The following is a 22,157-nucleotide window of genomic DNA, read 5'->3' on the forward strand; positions in this document are numbered from 1 at the left end:
ATTATTTAATTATTATTTTATTTATAAAACTTAATTGCAAAGTTGCATAATTAAAGTTTTTTCATAAATTGTACCAATAATTTATATTACAATAATCTATAAAATCTAAAAGGAAAAATTTGTAATCTTTTTGTTTTTATTTCAAGTAATCGATGAAGAATAACTACAACATAAACCACGATCAAAACCATGATAATATATAATTCGTAAAGATTATAAAGTCAATTGCAATAAAAATTCTGAAAAATTTGAATAAAAAAAACAAGGAGAAACGCGAATCGGAAGAGTTTCACAGCTATCTAAACGAGATACCGTTTGTTCACGTCGATCGACAGTGATTTTTCTGACACAGTTCTTTGCTTACGAGGACACAATGTTGATTCGATGATAAATCGAACTATCTAGAAACTAACTGTACTAGAGTTTATTTCACAATGCGATTCAATCGAGTGCGTCTTGGGACAATAAAGACGCTAGAACGTGATTCGTGCCATCAAACAATAAGTTGATATATTCATATACCGTTTGCGACACTTTCATACTGACATACTTTATACTAAGAAATATTTCAATAATACTACATAATATTTTATTATCATGAGTAGATATAAAATATTAATAAATATATATTAATAAGATATAATTAATAAGATAATTAAAACAAAATTTATAGTTTCTTAGAATACAGTTTTCTTATTCTCTCTGTGAGAGAAAACGATTCATATAATCAATTTCTTCTTGAAATAAAGCCATCATAAATTTGCTTCATTTACAACCAATAAATAATATTTTTTAAATATAAAACAACATAAAAAAAATTTTTCAGAATTTTTATCGCGATTGACTTTATAATCTCTGGAATTATATATTATCGTGGTTTTTTGATTGTGGTTTATGTTGTGGTTATTTTTTATCGATATAAAATAGGAACAAAGAGATTATAAATTTTTTTTATTAGATTTTGTAGATTATTTTAATATAAACGGTATTGCTTTTAATATTTTCTAATTAATCTTTACGATCATTGTATTGAAATTTATATATATTGAACTTTATCTCAATATCGTTTAGCACCGATAGATTATAACTGTATTTTTCTGCAATCGCAACGATGATATATAACAACGCGATGAGATATAAATAATGTTGTATAAAATATATAGACATACTTTTTTGCAAAATAACTGCAAATCTATGAATCACAAATCGCATGAAATATTATCTATAAATCCTTCCTGTTGTTTTCTTTACATCGACCCAAATTATATTTTATAATTGTCGCGTTTGCACGCGCGTTTTTCGCGACGATGCGACATGGAAGTTGGCGCGCGCCTTAATTAAGCCGGCTCTAAGAGCACGGCAATAAAGAATTGCTTTATGTTTTAGTGCCAGTAAAGTTTGCTCCTACTAACGCGGCAACTGCATTCAGTATTGATCTTTTTTCGAACCCTCACCATATAACTATTAAATTTTTATGTTTTTGCTGTTATATACGTACATATATATGCGCATATATTTATATATATTCATAATTATATATATTTATATATATTATAAATATTTATATATTTATATATATATATATATATTTATAAATATTGAAATTATTATTCGCTCATTATATATGTTTATACAATTTTGACAATTGTTTCTTTTGATTCTTAAAATAAATTAAATTGGCAATTAAAAAAGCTCGAATATTAATAAACATTGAAAAAGTAATTCTCTGATTTTTGTAATTTTTTAATCTTTGATGCATTATTATTTTTTATGTCTCTATTTTCTAATTATTAAAAATCAATTTATTATCTTTCAGATATATATATTTTTCGTTTATATATTCTATTGCCACTGTTGAGAAATAAATTTCATCTTTTCACTAGAATCACGCAAAGTAATTTTTTTGACTTCTCTAACTTTTTCTCATTAATCCAGTTAGCAATATATGATTTTGTCGCACATGAACAAATTTACTATAGTTTCATATATTACTTCGCGCCTTGTTACGATTGTAATTTCATACGCGATTGATGGAGAATGTGTTTGACATGCTGTTATATAATTTAACACCTCGAACTAATGACACGTAATATTTGATTAGCAAATATTAATAATGTATTCATTAGAGCAGTAATATATTCTATCAATCAAAAAAAATCACTATTTCTATGAATTAATCTCGCAGAAATCAAAGTTTGTGTTTTTTTTCTTACAAAGTCCGTTCAATTAAAAATTATTACAATAGTAAAGATTGGATTTATATGCAATTTATTATAATTTATATAAATGTCCCATAAATAAATCAAACATAACCGAAGTAAGGAAACGCTCAAGTGTATAATATGAAGAGAAAAGCATCGATTAATAAATAAAGATAGCTTTCCGTGTGAAAGGAGGTCAGGAAAGTGAACGATAGGTAAATGTAACATCGAAGTGTAACGAATAAGGTGCACGAGATTCTGAAGGAACGGGGAAAGAAGATCTGGGAACATGTGAATGAGCGCGAGAAAGCTCGGTTATTGACACACAATTGTGTGAATTTGTACGTGTATGCATGTGAATACAATGTTTCATGTTAGGTCAACGCAAAGCCATCCGCGAAGCTATTTTTCTGCAACAAAGAATTTGCATGCTGCGAATATTCGATGCGCAAAGTTGCCTGACGTTAAATCGGAAATACCGAAGCGCGACTAACTCATAGAGCGTGGGGAATCGATTTATCATAATTAATCAACACGTCCCGATTGCACACGTCCATCGGATTCCGTTAAGGCTGATAATGTCAATATTTTCTCATATTAATATAGAGTACGTGGAGACAACAGCAATATGCATAATATAGTATGTTGATGCGAATATCATTAAGTATCCATATCCTGTACATTATAATTTGAGACTTTTTTAAGATTATACAAAAAATTTTTAAATTATAGAGATGGATTTATGTAATTATTATTTAAAAATAGTATATCGTTATACTATATATTATACATTACGCGATTTAATATTGTGCGACATTATATATTACGCGATATATTATCTTCTCATCATATATTTTCATATATATATTTAAAAATCTGCTCTTATCTCTTTTTACTAAATATTAATTCAAAACATATGGGATCCTGAAGTTTTTCAAACATCGATGATTTTATTCGCACATTTGCGACGATCAGAAAACGGACAAGTTTTTATAGCGGCGATCGTATTTTCTTGTCGTGTTATGGCAAGACGGCAAGGAGCTCCGGATCGAAATAACGTCATCGGCACAGGTGACGGAGAGAAACGGGTTCTCTCCTGCGGGCAAATATTAATACATCCATAAATCCGAATACGTCTTTGGAACGGGATTTATAAGTGGTCGATCGAATCGCGGCCGGCATTCGAGCGCCATTCGGAATTCGTGCCAGTAGATTACGGATAATCGCCGCGGGAGAGTCGAAAACACGCTGCCAGCAGCCGTGACGGACGCGATACATATTTATGCATATCGTCGAATTTTTTTTCTCGTGACGCATAATTTGCAAGAGGATAATAGCGAAAGTCTTGGCCCGGTGTATTGCGTTCCTCGCGCGTTAATAGTTTGGAAAATTTAACTGATCGACAAACCTGATGCTTTTCTTTATGTTACACACATACACAAGAGCAAATGTATCACATAAATATATTAATTTATATGTAATTCTTAAATTATTCGAATAATTATATTCTTAAAATATTTTCTCATTCGTAAAAGTTTTCTCTGCATTCCGCTATTAATATTTTAGTTTAATTTTTGTCTGCGATATTAATAGAAATATCAAAATAAATATAACATTTTATTATTATATGTATATATGAAATATATTATTAAAATAAATGAAAAATTATTGATAAATACCAACATTCATGTAAGAAATAAATGGATTAATAATAACAAAAATAAACTCATTATTATTAACTTACAATAAGTTAATGAATTTTGTTTATCTTTAAATATTCATTAACTTATTGTTAATTAATAATAATAAGTTTATTTTTGTTATTATCAATCCATTTATTTCTCACATGAGTATGTTGGTCTTTTAATTTATTCATTTATTTTAATAATATATTTTATATTTCTATACCTTTAAAGAATACTTTTATCTGTTTAAAATAAATTATGAGAAATAAGGAAGAATTGGAACAAGATAATTAAAATAAAATGAATCTTTTTCTATTAGATTTGGAACAAGATAATTAAAATAAAATGAATCTTTTTCTATTAGATTTGCATGAGAGATCAGATATAAGATGCAGACTAAAAAGACTCATTGTTTTCAAATTTATATCATTTTTTACAGCTGTATGTTGTTATAGCTAATTTCTTATGCAAATCTGTTGGTAAAAAATTCATCTTATCGTATCATGGCATCATTTCTTTCTCGTCTCTCCATCATTTGCAGAAAGTTTAGGATCCATGTAATAAGATCGAATTGCGTTAAAATGTGTACCGACATGATCAGGCTAACTTTAATTTTAATAAGAAGTTTTGGACCAACACAGAGTTAACTTTTCTTTAACTAAAATGTCGATGCAGTCGTTTTTGAAACCAGAAAAAGTTGAGGCTTTAAATCCTTTTGCGCGCAAACTAGGTTTTAATTAGCTAACAAAATGTTAGAGTTTATATTTCCTCAGATCTTCTTTTAATTGAAGAGACTTAATTTACTAAAATTAATCTATTTTTAAATATTAAAAAATTGGCACAAAAATAATCCTTGAAATATTTTCCAATAAAACTGGAAATTTAATTCCAGAAATATAAAAATATATTGATTAAAATATATAAAAATTTATTAAAATTAATTAGAGAGAATTATGCGAAGTCAAAGAATCTAGTATTTTAATACTTGTTGCCTATTTTAATATTTCTTGCATTTTCTTCGCACGGGGCAAAATAAAGGGTACTTTTCGGCGAGGGAGCTTCTAGAAGAAGCCATTGACTCACAATGGTAATTCCGGAGCGACTGCAATTTTACGTCTTACCTCTCGGTCGTCCTTGAACGCAAGTATAGATAGGCAAGCAGGATTTTCCAGTAGCCGGCGAAGAGGCGCCTTCTCCTTCTCCTTCGCCTGTCCCTTCGTATCCTCTCGAGAGACGAGCACGCTTCGCACGTAAAAATCCGACTTTCCGAGAGGCAAAGAGTATCTCTCTTCGGCACACGCGCGAATACCTGTTGTCTTAACAAGCGCAGCACCTTTATTAGCACCCGTTCGCGTCACTTAGGCGAAATGCTTCGCCGGGCGAAGAAATTCTTTCGATTTTTTTTCTTTTTTCTCTTTCCCCGTTGAGCTCTCTAACGTTCGTTCACTCCTTTTTCACACATTTTCTCCGTTTTCCGCGCGAATATCGCCACCATTCCGCCGTGGAAAAATTCAAAAATTCCAGGTTATGATTCACCGTTCGCGAGCGAAATCGCGAAATAGTTTTTCTCGAGAATCCGCGAAAAGTAGGAAGCGAAAATGTCTTTCTTTAATACCGAAATCCACTAATAAAGAGACGAAATCTTGCCGCGAAGTTTTCTCAAGGCGACGCTCGCGAGAAATCTCGAGGAGAGGACACGCTACGTGCTCGCGGACCGACGCGATACTTGAGGCCTGAAGTTGGCCTCAGGTGGGACGCCAGGTGGGTGTCGGGAGTCGGGAGAGAAGCGGCGGGGCCTTCTCCTCTCCTTTCCTTGACCGGCCCCACTGCACCCGGCGAGTCACGGGCAAGGTTTGTGGAGAACGTACGGAATTCAAGTATTTCCCTCTACCTTCTCCCGAAGAAGGGCGGAGGCGCCTCTATCCTGGATCTTTCACGGAGCCCGGGCTCCGTCAAAGCTCCCTGCTTTACCGGTGATAAAGAAACACCGGATTTATAAATTTAAAAGATTTAATTTAAAAATATATATAAATATATATTTATTATAATAATTATTTATTATATTAATATATACACGGAGAGAATTTTCTCTTAGAATTTACCCTGAAAATCATGGTAATCGTGGGACAATTTGATGTGGAAAGAATCTTATGAGAATTTCTCTGATTAATATTTATCACAATAAAAATAATATCTATCACAATAAAATATAAAACATGTTTGATTAATTTTACTAAACTGCATGGTAAAATTACTCAAACATGTTTTATATTTTAACGTGTAGATATTATTATTTTTATTGTGATAAATATCAATCAGAGAAATTCTAATAAAATTATTCCCTTTTCTCTCTGTGTACATATATAAAAATATATAAATAAAAATATAAATAAAAAAATATAAAAAGTTAAAAGAAATATATCTATATATATTATTCGAAATGATGTTTCTTATGAAAAATATAGGTATAAATGTAATAATAAGAGAAGCTTTCGTTTGATGTCAGTTTCATCAATTCGACATATAATGTATTGTATTAAATTAGACTGTACCATCGTAAGAATGTAAAATAATTAAAGTCATTTTGTATAATTTATATATGCCTTGTTTCATCTAAAATAAATCATAAGATTTAAAATTGTCTCGAGAAGCAAAGTTGATAAAAATAATTATAATTACTCTGTTTAAATCTTAATTATCTTACGTTATTTGCCGGAACTCGTATATTGAGTACTCGGTTGCTAATTTTTATTAAATATAATTATTAGAATTTCAAATTAAAACTGTGCGAGAGCTTGGAGTTTGTGATGGTTTCAATAGAAGCGTAGATGACTTTTATTGCTTTGTATGCAGATGTAATTACTGGGAAAATCAGCATATAAATTGTTAACCTAGCACCTATTGTCAATTGTTATTTCCTCGAGTTACGAGCAAGCTGTAAGTTAGCCGACTATATTAAAGTATGTATGAAAACATAGAACTATGGGCTCGACCGCGAAATGAGTAACGAATCGGGAACACTCGGGGACGGTCTGATACTTCGCGGCGCGATTGCGTGATGTTGATTGTTAATTTATCTGCGCGTAAGTCGCCCACCGTAATTAATTACTAGCGCGAGAATAATGCAGACGTTGCATCGTATGAATATCTCACATTCGATATTAGCGCTAATTACATGACGTCGATACGGATTTTGACGCTGCAATTAATCCGATACTAATCTGTCTTGCGTTTTACATCGTAATCACGATGATCCGTGAAAAATAAATTGACTTATCCATTAAAATAAGCGTGAATGACAATTGCATATATAAAGCAATAAAAGAACATATTTTTATTTTAGAAAAAAAAAAACTAGTTAGATTATGTAGGTTCTCTTCAAGTTAAATCATTGTATATAAAGAAGAAGTTGGCTTCTTTCTCGCGTCTTTTCCATAATTAATTAGAATGCAATTAGAATTACAGTTTCAGCCATAATAACTTTTCATAGATTTCTTTTATCTAAAAATGATCGCCACGGTTTATGACGAGAGTAAGGAGGTATCTTACTTTTTTCTTGTATGCATCAGAGGCGAAGAGGCCTCTTCTGAGTTCGATGATCTTTACGCGCGGTAGACTTGGCTTCCGAGATCTCTGTCTTATCGATCACGATATCGCGATTTATCTGAGTTATGTTCTATAATGAATGCTCTATAATAAGAAATTATATTGCACAGACACGCTCTCTAGCAAGAAGCAGCGAGCCCGAATTACAAATGTAAATTAATTACTCGAATGCTAATGATGCTATAATGATTCAACGGATCGGATATTGTTATAATTTCTTTGTAAAAAAAATTTCCACAATGATGCAGATATATAATTGCAATGCAAGTCTCTCACATTTGCATATCAAAGTTGTATAGACACGTCTACTGCATCTTGTAACGTTTACGAGCCTATATGTATAATGAAACTTTCTTTAAAAATTTTCTACCTTACCGGTGACCCACTGATTCATTAATAATAATTGATTAATTATCTCTTTGCAATTACTGATTAATAAGATAATAATTATCTCTTTATAAGTTTTTTAAAAATAAGTTTTGTCATGGAAAGTCAAAAGTTTTCAAAAAATGTTTGCCAAATATTTTTCTACAAATCTACGAAAGAACATAAATATAAAATAAAAAACGAAATTTGCAATTTTTTTATTATTATTTGTAACAGCGAATGACGTAACTTTCAAAAAGCAAACTGATAAAAATTTACCTTTCTTTCAGCTTAAGAGGATAATTTAGCGAGTAAAAGGGTACTTACTTCCAGTCGGATAGTCAAGTCGACGTTTCTGCAACACACATAGAATAGAACGCACGTAAATTAAAGCCAGAATGAAAATGTTTGAAAATTTCATTTAGTGAATTACATTCTGCAATGGTCGAATAATTGCATTTAGCGCGAACTTGATAAAATTTCGTGAGGTACTGTAAAATTAAACGTGAGGACTGTAAAATTAAAAAAAGAGCCATATAAACAATTGTAAATTAACACACTTGTAAAATATATTTTTATCGGAAAGTGTCGACCAAATAAATTTAAATTTATAAAATAATTTGCTTGTTTTATCAATAATAATCAAATGCACTCACCTCATAATCATGCGTTGGCAGGTTCACGTTCTTTGTCTGCATCTTCTAAAAAAAGACAGAACAAACAATTGCAATTAAAATTCTAAAAGTTCTAATATATAATAGATAATCCAAATTAATATAAAATCCAAGCATTTCTTTTATCTTACAAACAAAGAAACATAATTTCAATACTCTCTTAAATTGAAATTGAATTTAAAGTTTTTTATAAAGCTTTTTTAATCTTTTTAAGAATTTTTTATCAAAATAAAAAATACACCTCTCATTGCACCGTAAATTTTACACAAACAAGAAAATATTCTGCATTGATTAACACCTTGCAGCTGGATATTGTCGAAAGTTTTTCTGCGCGCGCATGTTTATAACATATACGATCGATCATAGCTATAAAAATGAGAATCATAAAAATGTAGACCGTTGTGCTGCAGCTCGCACAAACAACAATAGCAGCAACGAGCGATTCTGATTTCTACAGCGATGGTCGCACCAGGAATATCACGATTGACCACCAGTATACATATATAAATATATATATATATAGCGATGCTTTATGAATCGAATCCGCACCCGACTCCGGACTCACGTGTAAACAAGGGCCTCCGGGCAGGACTCCGGAGAGAAGACGAGTGCCCTTCGGTTCCGTGACCCGCAACCATTATGCGGCGCAGCATTTTCTCACGAAGATACTCTGCTCTAATTATATGTCTAGCCTCTGCTCCTGAAATCTACGGCTTTATTGCTAAATATGCTCGCGCTACGAGAACTGGGGGTCCGAGGAAAAAATCTAATTTCTACTTCGTGTTCCACCGTACTTAGGGATCCCAAGTTTCGCGGGACCGATGGGTTGCGTTCTGGGCTGCGGCTCCAGAGAGGATCTCGACGTGCGCGAGCGCGCGGCGGCCGTATAATCTTGGGGTTAATCGCATAATCCTTGACGGCCGTGACATCGTAAACGCGGACGCGCCAACGAGCGGGATCGTCGGGTCGGGTGCTTCTCGTTCGAAGAGACGCCCAAAAGCGTTTTCACGTAATTAACCCTTTTGCCATCACAGCTGCAGTAGCGCGCTCCGAAACGTTTCGGCGAAACACCCGTATATATTCGGATGATATTCGAAACGCTGTATACCGAGATCAGTAAACAACTGAATACAATAGGCAAATGGATTCGTTATTGTTCGTTTGTAATTAACTATTTAATCACTGCAGCTACACGGCGAGAATATTTAAATATCGCCGGCAAAATGATTTATTCCAATCGATAGATTGTTAATTATTGCATTCATTTTATTATGATGGTTATTAAATTATAATAGCAATATATAGATTATTATATCCTTTGAAATTCATATTTGTGGCTCGTATGTAGTATAATATAATCAATGATTTGAAGATGATTAATTCTCTTGATGTTATTTTTTATTTTAAATATTTTTTTTTCAATAAACATGTTAAATAAGTCTTAAGATTCTGTTTAAGTAAAATTCATATGAAAAATTATCTAAGAAGAGCAAAACTATATGTTATAATTAGTAATATCTTTTTAGAAGACTCGTCAACATCTATAGCCATTTTCAATCAAACATTTATCGATTAACATATGATATTAACACATTTGAAAAAAAAACATCAGCTTTGAAGCAATCATAAAATTTTATGTATGAAAATTATAATCATATATTTTATATAAGTTATATAATCTATATATATTCATATTATATAAAAAAATTAACATTTCAATCTTGATCTGATTTTGAATGACAATCGAATGCGTTCGTTCGACGCTCGCGTAAGCCAAATAAAAGTCAATTCTATCGTACATAATGATATAACGAATAAAAAACGCGAATGCCGTCTTATAAAAGAATCGAGAATGAATACCTACGCTTGTTTATAGAGAACTCTAACGAAAAAGTAAAATACTATTGTTTCCAATAATGAGTATGTACTTGTATAAACGTTTGCGTATGCGTGCGTATATCTCGACGTTTGCATATGTATATCGCTACACGCCCGATAATCAATCGAATTGGTGGAATCGTGCGCTGTATCTGACAGGATATCCTTCATCAGCCTCAGTTAGGATGCTTTTTTTTCGTGGTAAAAAAAAAATCTAGTGCTACATATTCGCTCTCGCGAGACTCGCCTCGATAATTTCGATTGGCCTCCCCGAACGATCTCGTCAAACTTTAGGCTGTTCGATCGGGAATTTAATCGAAAAACTCATTGTACATGAAATATTTTCATTCTTGACGGTTACCACGAACACTATTATTAAGCATTTCGAATTATCGTAATATATATAATTGTGTACAATATTTAATAATTGTAATTACGCAATAATAGTAATTAGGCAATAACATAAAACTAATTGTCTTTATTGCAACTTAATTATTTTCAGCATATTATCTCGTTCCAGAAAAATTTCAGAAAATTGCATGATTAATTTATAGACAAATCAAATCTCAAAAAATTTTAAGTTAACAAATTAAAATTGAAAAGATTTTGTAATTAATATTCGTTAATTATTAAATTATACTTTTATCTTTTGATTAAGGCAATACTATATATGAGATTTATAATGCGATTAATAAAATTTAAAAAGGAATATATATACTATAGGTATATATGTGTGTGTGTATAAATATAATACATCATGTTTAAACACTTGAAAATAATATTCTTAAATTTATGCCATTACTTAATTAATAACTGATAACATTGATAGTATTATCAATAAAGATTATCAAATTGTACAACCCTCAATGAATGGTAAGACATATTAGTAAAGAAAATAAATGCGGGCTCGTATGTTTTTTCAATCGTGCTTGCGAAACAACATACAATATTGGATGCAAAGTATAATATACGGCATTTGAGAGAATAAATCATACTCGAAGCATGTTTCTCTCTCTCAGATTTTCTGTATCGGCATGTAGTTAGTATACAGTGTTGTTTGTGGGCGAGCAGTAGGACTGGTTAATTTCAAACTCGAATTGCGACTGTCTCTACATCGTGCGAGTTTATCCTCACCTTGGATATCAAAAGTTTAATAGGCTATGTATCGTACGATAAAGCTCGGCTACTTAGATGTGGATATTTTCTACGTTAATGAAACTCCGTGATATCTATCGGTTGCACATGCACATTCAATTAATTTATTAGCCAAGCAGTCGCCAAATCTCGCCAAATCTTTCGAATACTTCTATGAAACAAGAGCACTAAGCACAAGTTCAACTTACACTCATACATTAACATAATTAGCTCATCACATGTATAATCAATATATAAATAAATGATTGAATAAAATAAATTTTAATATTTAAATATGCTCTATAATTTCTTTTGGTTATTTTATTACTGATTTATTTTATTATTTACAATTATCAAATAACGAAAATTTTTGTTTATTTGTATTAGTTAATCAGTCCACTACTTTTTGTTTATACATATATTAAATATAGCATACTGTAGCACAAATTTTATTTTTTGTATATGGCAAATATTTATTCAAAGAAATAAATTACGGAGATTCGTCGAAGAATAAACTCATCAATTGTTTAATCTCTTTTAATTATCGTTATTGTAATTTTTGACTGTAAAATCAAATTAAACAGAAATTAAATCAAAGAACAAATGCACTGCATTGAAGAAACATGGCTAATTCAACGAGTCCCTTTATTTCTTACTAATATGAAGGCATTGCAGTGTCACCATTCCAGTTTCGATTCTTGAGGCCGCGTTTGCGCTTAGAATTATAATTTTATTGGAAATAAAGATTCTCGGAAGAATTCCCCCGGCATTCTATTCACCGTCAATCGAGGATGTATGATCTATGACAAGAAAGCACAGACTTGAATTTATTAAAAATTGCTTTCATGTCGGGCAAAAATCTTCGTATAAAATCTCTTTTCCTTCTTATGTCATACGAGCTCATGATCATTTGATTTATTAAAGATATCTTTTCTTAAATTGCCATTGAACTTTTCATCCTTCTTTTGCCTAAGAAAACTAACGGGTAGTGTTAGCTAATATTGTTAATATAGATATCTAAAAAACTTTTGACATTATTAGAATAAAACGGTATATATGCGCATCTACTATTCAATTTTTTTTTCTATAAAAAATAAAACCAATTTTTTTTACAAATAACGCTTATTATGTTAACTTCTTATTCGATAATATAATATATATCATATATTTTAATTTTTTACACGGTATATCAAGAAACAAAGTGTATGTAAAATCACACACACATCCAATAAAATAATTTTATTTTTACATTTATTTTCAAAATAAAATTATGCAAAGAGAATAAGAGAATAAGGATGTATACCTTATTTTTATAACACTGTTTATAATTATTTTACAACAATCATTGCAATGAAAATATTAATAAATGTTTTTTCGTTACTAAAACTATATGCAGAATTATTTTTTTATTCGTAATATCGTCGAGCGCGCTATTGTTTACGTACTTCGGTTCTGTTAAGGCCGTTAAAGTTCTGGTTACAAAGTCAGTGGTCAGTGGATCAGTTGAAAATGAATTACAAACAATCGGTGCCACTTCATACGAAAGATTATTATACATATACTAGTTTGATGATTGTAAAGTCAGTGGTCAGTGGATCAGTTGAAAGTGAATTACAAACAATCGGTGCACCCAATACGTAAGATTATTATATATTTTGATGATTGTAAAGTCAGTGGTCAGTGGATCAGTTGAAAGTGAATTACAAACAATCGGTGCCACTTCATACGGAAGATTATTATATACTAGTTTGACGATTGTAAAGTCAGTGGTCAGTGGATCAGTTGAAAATGAATTACAAACAATCGGTGCCACTCATCCATACGGAAGACTATTATATACTAGTTTGATGATTGTAAAGTCAGTGGTTAGTGGGTCAGTTGAAAGTGAATTACAAACAATCGGTGCCACTTCATACGGAAGATTATTATATACTAGTTTGACGATTGTAAAGTCAGTGGTCAGTGGATCAGTTGAAAATGAATTACAAACAATCGGTGCCACTCATCCATACGGAAGACTATTATATACTAGTTTGATAATTGTAAAGTCAGTGGTTAGTGGGTCAGTTGAAAGTGAATTACAAACAATCGGTGCCACTTCATACGGAAGATTATTATATACTAGTTTGATGATTGTAAAATCAGTGATTAGTGGATCAGTTAAAAGTGAATGAATCGATACGATGTGAATTACAAACAATCGTGCCACTTCATACGGAAGACTAATCTGAGAAGAAAAAAGGTCTAGGAGCCGTGCAAGTAAAATGGAACGAGCAAAGCCTGAGCCGAGCGAGCGGAGCCTGGTCGAGCAAGCGGAGCCTGTTGCCGAGTACGCAATGCCAGAGCAGAGCCAGCGGAGCCAGAGCCGAGCCCTCCGAGCCTGCTGGCTTCTGCATACAGGACGCGGAAACGTTTGCCGTGCGGCAAGCATTGCCATAATAGCTCGATTTCATTTGAAAATCATACTTTCCGTTAACAGAAGGGATGGACATATGCCTATACAAACTATTTTTGTTACTAAAATTATGTGCAGAATTATTTTTTAATTGATAATATCGTCGAGCGCTATCGTTTACGTATTTCGGTTCTGTTAAGGTCGTTAAAATTGTAGTTACAAAGTCAGTCGTAAATCAGTTGAAAGTGAATAACAAACAATCGGTGCCACTCAATAATATTGTAGATAATTAGTTTCTTTAATTATTTATCCCGCAATATCGCGGAAGGATGAAATATATAAGTTGGGGGTGAAATATATAAGTTGAAATATATTAGCATATAAATTGTTAATAAAGTTCGTACTTTTTATACGAAAAAGAATGAAGTAATGCAAACTGTATACATTTATTAGTCTTTCTATATATAAATCCTACAAAATTACACATTTTCCCCAGCGAGATCTGTCGGATTCATTGTAAAAATCGATATATTGTCTTTAAAAAAATGATGAAATTAATAAAAAATAAAAAATGTATTAAAAAAATAATAAAACATATAATATAATATAAAATATTATACAGGATGTTTAGCGTGACGATCCGTATGATTTCTGAGACATTTCCGACAATTCAAAAAAAAAGTACAGTGAAAATTAATTTGTTTTGTGCAAGCTACCACATAAAAAATTTCAAAAAAATTTTTTTTTAATAAAAATATCAATGTCATCTTGATTTTTTTTAATGGAACCACTATATTTTTTTATATATATAAAATTGATTTAGACAAAAAAATATAGTGGTTTTATTTTAAAAATTTATGGTAACATTTATTTTTTTATATAAAAAAAATTTTTTTTTTAATTTTTGTATTACATATGATAGCTTACGTAAAACAAATTAATTTTTACTGTAAACTTTTTTAATCTGTCGGAAAAGTCTCAAAAATCATGTGCAGATCATTACGCTGAATATCTTGTATAATAATATAATTTTATTTTATTTTTTATTTTATTTTTTTATTACTTTATTTCATTTTATTATATATAATATATTTAAGAATATATTTAATATATATATATATGTACACAGAGAGAATTTTCTCTTAGAATTTACCCTGAAAATCATAGTAATCGTGGGACAATATGGTATGGAAAGAATTCTATGAGAATTTCTCTGATTAATATTTATCACTATAAAAAATAATATCTATCAATAAAATATAAAATATGTTTGATTAATTTTACTATACAGTTTAGTAAAATTAGTCAAACATTTTATATTTTATTGTGATAGATATTATTATTTTTTATTGTGATAAATATTAATTAGAAAAATTCTCATAAAATTCTTTCCATACCATATTGTCCCATGATTACCATGATTTTCAGGGTAAATACTAAAAGAAAATTTTCTTCGTGTGTATATACATATATATATATTTATAAATAAATAAAATTTATAAAAAAATTTAGTTTATAATTTAATAAACTTTTTATCAATTTTATTAATTTTTAATAAAATTTTAATATTATTTTTTAAAAAGATATGTTTTTATAATTTTTATATTCGACAGATTTTGCATCGCTGGGAAAAATGTGTGCAAGATTTATATACAGAAATAGTCTAATAAATGTGCATAGCAATATGAAAGATATAAAAAACGTTTCATACAAAAATTGTAGAATTTCGAGGAAGATATTTTGTCATAAATATAGTCGTATTTCAAGTGAAAACATTTTGGAGATTTCGGGATCATTACTTTTTTAAATGGAAAAACCACTATAATTTTTTTCATAAATCGATTCCTTGTAATATTTATCGTAAAAAATTGTTGAAGTTGAATAGTCAAAAAATGAATTTACGAGACATTTTATACCTTATTCTGATACACACATTTTGATAAAAAGATTTAATATTCTATAATATACTCATTTTTCGATCATTTTCCCTTAATCATTTTCTGCATAGAATAATAAAATTAATCAATTGGTATAAGAAAAACATACTCTTGTAATTAAAAAAAAATTTGCAATTTGCAATGTGCAACTGCATACTTTTTTTTTAATAACTATATATTTTTTTACATCAATCGATTTATCTCATTATTCTATGCAGAAAATTATTAAGGTAAGATAATCGAAAAATGAATATATTAATTAAATCGAAGAACAAATGTATACTGCATTAAAAAAACACAGCGATTCCCTTTATTTCTTATTAATATAAAAACATTGAAGTGTCACACATTCCAGTTTCAATCTCTTGAAGCCGCGTTTGTGCCTAGAATTATAATTTTATTGAAAATAAAAATTCTCGGAAGAATCTCCCCGGCATTCCATACCACCGTCAATCGAGGATGTACGATATAATCTATGACAAGAAAGCACAGACTTGAATTTACTAGAAATTGCTTTCACGTTGGGCAAAGACCTTCGTATAAAATCTCTTTTGCTTATGTCATCCGAGCTTCTCATGATTATTTGATTTATTAAAGATCTTTTCTTAAATTGCGATTAAATTTTTCATTCTTCTTTTGCTTAAGAAATCTGATGGATAGTGTAGCTAATATTGCTAATATAGATATCTAAAAAAACTTTTGACGTTATAAGAATAAAACGATATATATGTGTATTTATTATTCATTTTTTTTTTCTATAAAAAAACGAAATCTTTTTTTTGTCAAAATGTGTCAGAATGTAGTCAGAATGTAGTCATAAAATATCTTATAAACCATTCATTTGTCGACTATTCAACTATAATAATTTTTTTACGCCAAATATTACGAGGAATCGATTTATGTAAGAAAATTATAGTGGTTCCGTTCAAAAAACTAATGATGACTTCGAAATGCCTTCACTTGAAATAAGACTATGCTTATGACAAGATTTCCCCTTTTGAAATCCTATAACTTTTGTATAAAATATTTTTTTGTATCTTCCAGATTTTCCGAGATATTTGGGGCATTTAAAAAATAGCATACCTTGTATATTATATGTAACATTCTCTCGCGTCTCGTTTTGAATTTACGCTCTCCACGACTGATTGAAACATACGGCCGAATGTAACATATGCTATCCCGATTTGTTAACTTCAAGTATGATTTTCGTGTAAAATGTAAAACGAGCTTCGATCGTAGAAGCAAGCATTGCCGCGCGACAAGCGTTTTGGCATCCTGTGTGCAGGAGTCAGACATAAAGCCGAGCGAGCGGAGCCTGCGCCAAGCAGAGCCGAGCCTAAGCAAAGCGAGCGGAGCCCGTTGCCGAGTTTTAGCTGAGCCAGAGCCGAGCGAGCAAAGCCAGAGCCAAGTGAACGGAATTAGAGAAAAAATCAGAACCCATTGCCCAGCTATCTGAACCAGAGCCGAGCGAGCAGAACCAGAACCGAGCAAGCAGAACCAGAGCCAAGTGAACGGAGTCAGAGGAAAAATAAAAAATTAAGAGAAATATATTATAATTATTATATACTAATATATACTATTATGTATTAATATTTGTATTAATATTTATATTGTGTTAATATTTGTGAGGAAGAATTAGACTAAGAGAAATATATTTATAATTATTACATACTATATATATTATATACTATTATTTATAAGAGAAATATGTATACTATAATTATTATATAGGTACTATATATTATATTATAGAATTGTATTAATTTAACTTTTTTTTTTTTAATAGTAATTTGATGTACTTTTGATTTACGTATATATATTTTATATATAGATTACATACATATGTATATTTTATACATATGTGATTACGTACATATGTATTTATACTTATTTATTTATTTAATATTATAATTATATTTTATTTAAATAAAAATATTACATGAATGTTGCGAGAATTTATAAATGTTGAACGACAAGAAACTTGCCAATGTGGCATTAACTATACTTTTGCGTCAATTTTAATTAACTATCCCAATTATATTCTCAAGATGCATATATGCGTTACGCCCGTGAACATATACATACGCATCGCGCATCAGCAGCCAGCCAGGCGCTTTAAAACCATAGTGCAACAGCATGCGCTATGCATTACGGAGTAAGACTGTTTTTTCCCGCTTAAAGGATCTCGGTATGGTCAATGCGAGGCACGCATCGCGGAGCGTGATATTCGTCGGAAGTAACCGACCCGTTACAATTGTAAATCGCTCCTCCCCGCGCATCGTGACTTTCCTACTCCGAGGTAAACAGCAAGGACAAATAGCGCCGGATTGAATATTTGTTCTTCGCAGTACCCTCGCCCATACGTACGTGTTTGAATTGTTAATCAAGTTTGCGTAATAAAAATTGCATATTGGCCGTTGGCGCCGATTGCCCGATCGAAAAAAAAACATGTCCGTTTCACCGCGAGCCATTATTCGTGATAGATGCTAGCAAAATAAATTAAAGCAATTACTACAAATAATTAAGCTTAACTTATAGTAGCATGCTTCACGAAGAGTAATTATAGCAATTTGCTAATTACAACCTCGCTGTTATCATTATGTAAAATCCATAGCTGAATATAACTAAACTTGATTTGTTGAAATTTCCTATCAATGCATACACACACATATACATATATATATTCCGATAACTAAAATAAATTAGGAATAAATTACAAATTAAAGTTATAGCCTCTTTTCTTAATTAATGCTTTAAAACATAAACATAAATTTCATATTTGACATATTTTCGTTGCCTTTAATTCTAATTATAAAAAAATAACAATAATTATGTCCTGCATAAATCATTTTTAATTTCTTTCATTTGTAGGCATTTATCTCGCGTAGTCAAAAAATATTTATTTGTTTCAAAATAAATATGAACAACTATTTCACATTAATTAAAACGAGCGAGCAGGCGGAGATAAATTTATTTCATTGTTAAATAACACAATAAAGTTATGTCACAGCTACTGTGCAATGTATTTGAAATTATAACCCCAACATTTAATTTTCTCAACTTAAAATAGAAGTAAGAGAGACACCACCACATTATTTAATTACTTTCGCACGTCGTATATTCTAGAAAATACGCAAACCATACAATTAAAACTAACTATATTAATTAACACATTTTGTATCTAACATTATTTTTAAAGCATTAATTAAGAAAAGAGACTTTATCATATATCATATATAAAAAAATATAGTATGTATTAATCACTTAATATTTAGCGTATTCTCAAAAAAATGGATCGATAAAAAAACTGAAAGAGAGAGCTTAAATAACATGATTATTAATGAAAATGTTCGTGACAGATATCGCGAATTAAATTGCGATTGCAGGATAGAATATAGCTGTCGAATTAGAATGAGAGAATATATCAGATATGTTTCTCTTGCATTTCAAATGCTCGTAATACAATAGTCAGTCTAGCAACTATTTTGAAATTCCTCTTGATTCTCCGATTTATAATCTAAAGCGTAAAATATTGACATGTACATACACGTACTCGAGTTTACCATTGTCGACATGAACGTGCCTCTTATATACAAATCCGATAGTTGGGAGTGTTTTGATTAACGGTGGATTTGCTGTCGAATACGCAACCACTCTGGTTACTCGCATGTGATAAGTAGAAATTAGAAACGCTGTTGCGTGCAACAATTATAGAGTATAATCGTCGACGGTTCAGTAATTAGAATGCGTAAAAATTTCTAACGGAATGAAATGCATCAAACAGAAGATCAAATGCATTAATAATTTCGATCGCAATAGCATATTGAATAACAAGATGATTTTTGCTTAAAACGAGTGCGATAAATAAGCATAGAAAAAAGTGAAATTAGAAAATATGAAAAATAATAATATTCCGACGAACCGAAATTAATTATGTATGCGTGTATGCGAAGTAAAAGAATTTAATAGTTTTTATGTTTTAGATTGCCACACATTATATTGATGTTTTTTTTTCGAATAGATGTTCTTAATTTCCTCTTCCTTTACATGCTATTTGCTCAATAAAAAGAAACTTTTAGCCATTATCAAATAACATCGAGAGATCGTGTAATTTTATATCGCGCGTTCTTAACGTTCTTAGAGAATCGTGTCCTCAGAAAATAGAAATATCTTCCTGGTTCTTAGGATCTCTTTGTAGTAATCATTATAAAATGGGTTAACAGACTACTTTAATGTTATGTAATACTATAAAAGATACTGTAATACGCCTATCGATAAATGTTCTTCTGAATTTAAAAAATATTTCCAAAAGAAATAATTCTTAAGCGCGATTTGATTTGCTTTAAGCATATAATATAGTATATATAAATATATAATTCACTACGCGGAGAAAATGGAATATACTTAATTTGATCGCTATTCAATTTAAAATCTCTTAAATTATCTCTTTCAAAATTTAATAGGATTACAATATATATATATTGCTATTTTAATTTAATAACTTCCACTTATAATTCATTGCAATACAAAAATGCAGAAATATTTAATTCAGTTTTTTCAAATTAATTTGTTTTATTATTGTAACTTTGTTTTAATATTTCAAAGTAATAATTTGTATATAACAATTTCTATATTTGAAACTTTAATTTAAAAAATTTAGTTGACGCATCACAGCATTCTAAACATGATTGAAATATGAAAGCAAAAGTATTATGACCCATTTGTTGTAAATTTCTAAAATAAAAAATGTATGCGCTATTATACTTTAGCGAAATGTCGCAGTTAATTATGAAAACGAACGATTTTTCATTCTTTTACTGAATAGAGAAATGCGAGATGGCGCAAGCTCGCAGTGATAAAGGGAAAACTGGAAATATTCCGAGAGATGATTTATCCAGATACTCGTCTTCTTGCAGGATGCGTTCCGTTTCCGTAGTGAAACGGAATGCATTCAAATTTGCGTCAAAACTGACTGTTGCAATACTCGATCAATATTTACGGCAATATCAAACAAATGCAATTTCATTATTATGAATAAATCACTGCGATATGAGAATAAGAAAATTATAAAATGAATGCAATATATTATAAAACTATATAATTATAAGATTGTATTGATAATTATTTAATTAATTTAACAATCTTATTTATTTACGTTAATACATACTACGATCCTTTGATATTTTAAAATAATATCTAACCATAAAAATAATTATTTGTTATGTAACTGTTTACATTAAAATTGATGATTTAAAAAATTATAAAACATATACGCAAAATTAAATTCAAACCATTTTATTTTATAATTTTAATTTTTGATACTGCAAATACACGTGGAAAAATATATCTCATGACAGGTGTCAACAAAAGATTATACTGGATATTCAATTAGCGTATAAAAATATTAAAAATTCGTTCACACATCGTGAATGACAAACCGTAAAAATAAATGATATACGGGAATATAGAAAGGTAGAATTCGAATTAAGGTAAAAGCGCGCACATACACACATATTGTGTGATGAAAAATTTTATAGAATTTTTTAGAATAAATTAAATCCAATACCACAAACACGTAAAAACAGATTATGGAAAATGTATTCCGATGAATTAATGCTATCTCGTTTTATTATTCCTTATAATAAAATAGAATTATTTTTCGAGAGAGAAAATTTATTATGAACAATAGACTCACCAACACTCGAGGAAATTTCCACAACGCGTGCTACTACACAACATTCAGAAACTCTCACATTCGATTATTCTAACACGAAATATAGCTTGCCCACGCTCTTCACGGAACTATAACTCGTATATTTTGTACACAAAATCGTTCGTATGTAACAAACTTTAAATCAGCACGACGCAATAAATTTGTATTACCGCGGTAGAAATTACGCAAACGAAATTAATCAACTACGAATATGTAAAGTAAATTGCACGAAATTATGCAAAATATCATGAAAAATAATAACGCCGATCAATATATATATGAACATACAACACATTCATAGATTGCAATTGGTGTTGAAAATATGTTTCTTTTTTTAACGTCAAATTTCATTGACCTTGTAAATATTTTGTTGTATGCGAAGCCGATTTACCGAAAAGACTATCAAGACACGTCGATTCAAACGCGCACTTCGTGACAAACTGACTTTAAGAGGAAGCATGTGGGGGCAACGGAACCTTGCGGCTTTTGGATGGGTTAACGCGAGTCCTGATTGGAAGTCTGCCTCACGCATAAGTTCCTTCCCTTCTTTGTTTGACCCTTCTAGCTT

The 22,157-nt window shown here is 30.2% G+C and overlaps 2 protein-coding genes across 8 annotated transcripts in view; one reads left to right on the forward strand and one right to left on the reverse strand.

Moving 5' to 3' along the window:
* Window positions 1–22,078, reverse strand: part of LOC145946184 (uncharacterized) — a 67,071-nt gene extending 44,993 nt beyond the window's left edge. For 5 of the 7 annotated variants that reach the window (XR_014427022.1, XR_014427021.1, XM_083055719.1 and 2 more), the window contains exons 1-3: window positions 21,945–22,078; window positions 8,515–8,559; window positions 8,186–8,213 (exon numbers count right to left, since the gene is read on the reverse strand). Coding sequence is in view for 4 of the 7 variants with exons in the window: in XM_083055719.1 (XP_082911845.1) it covers window positions 8,186–8,213; window positions 8,515–8,559; window positions 21,945–22,049 (178 nt within the window). In the remaining 3 variants the exon portion in view is untranslated. Of the gene's footprint in view, window positions 1–5,007; window positions 5,733–8,185; window positions 8,214–8,514; window positions 8,560–21,571; window positions 21,814–21,944 lie in introns of those variants that run through there. The other 2 variants (XM_083055733.1, XM_083055746.1) reach the window with 2 other exon arrangements.
* LOC145946224 (neuroglobin) overlaps window positions 1–22,157 on the forward strand; it is a 207,179-nt gene that overhangs the window by 142,447 nt on the left and 42,575 nt on the right. The gene's annotated exons all lie outside the window — the stretch shown is intronic.

Source organism: Prenolepis imparis, unplaced genomic scaffold (assembly GCF_030444845.1).
Source record: "Prenolepis imparis isolate NDT839.2.m4 unplaced genomic scaffold, iyPreImpa1.0 SCAF_2, whole genome shotgun sequence".
NCBI lineage: Eukaryota > Metazoa > Arthropoda > Insecta > Hymenoptera > Formicidae > Prenolepis > Prenolepis imparis.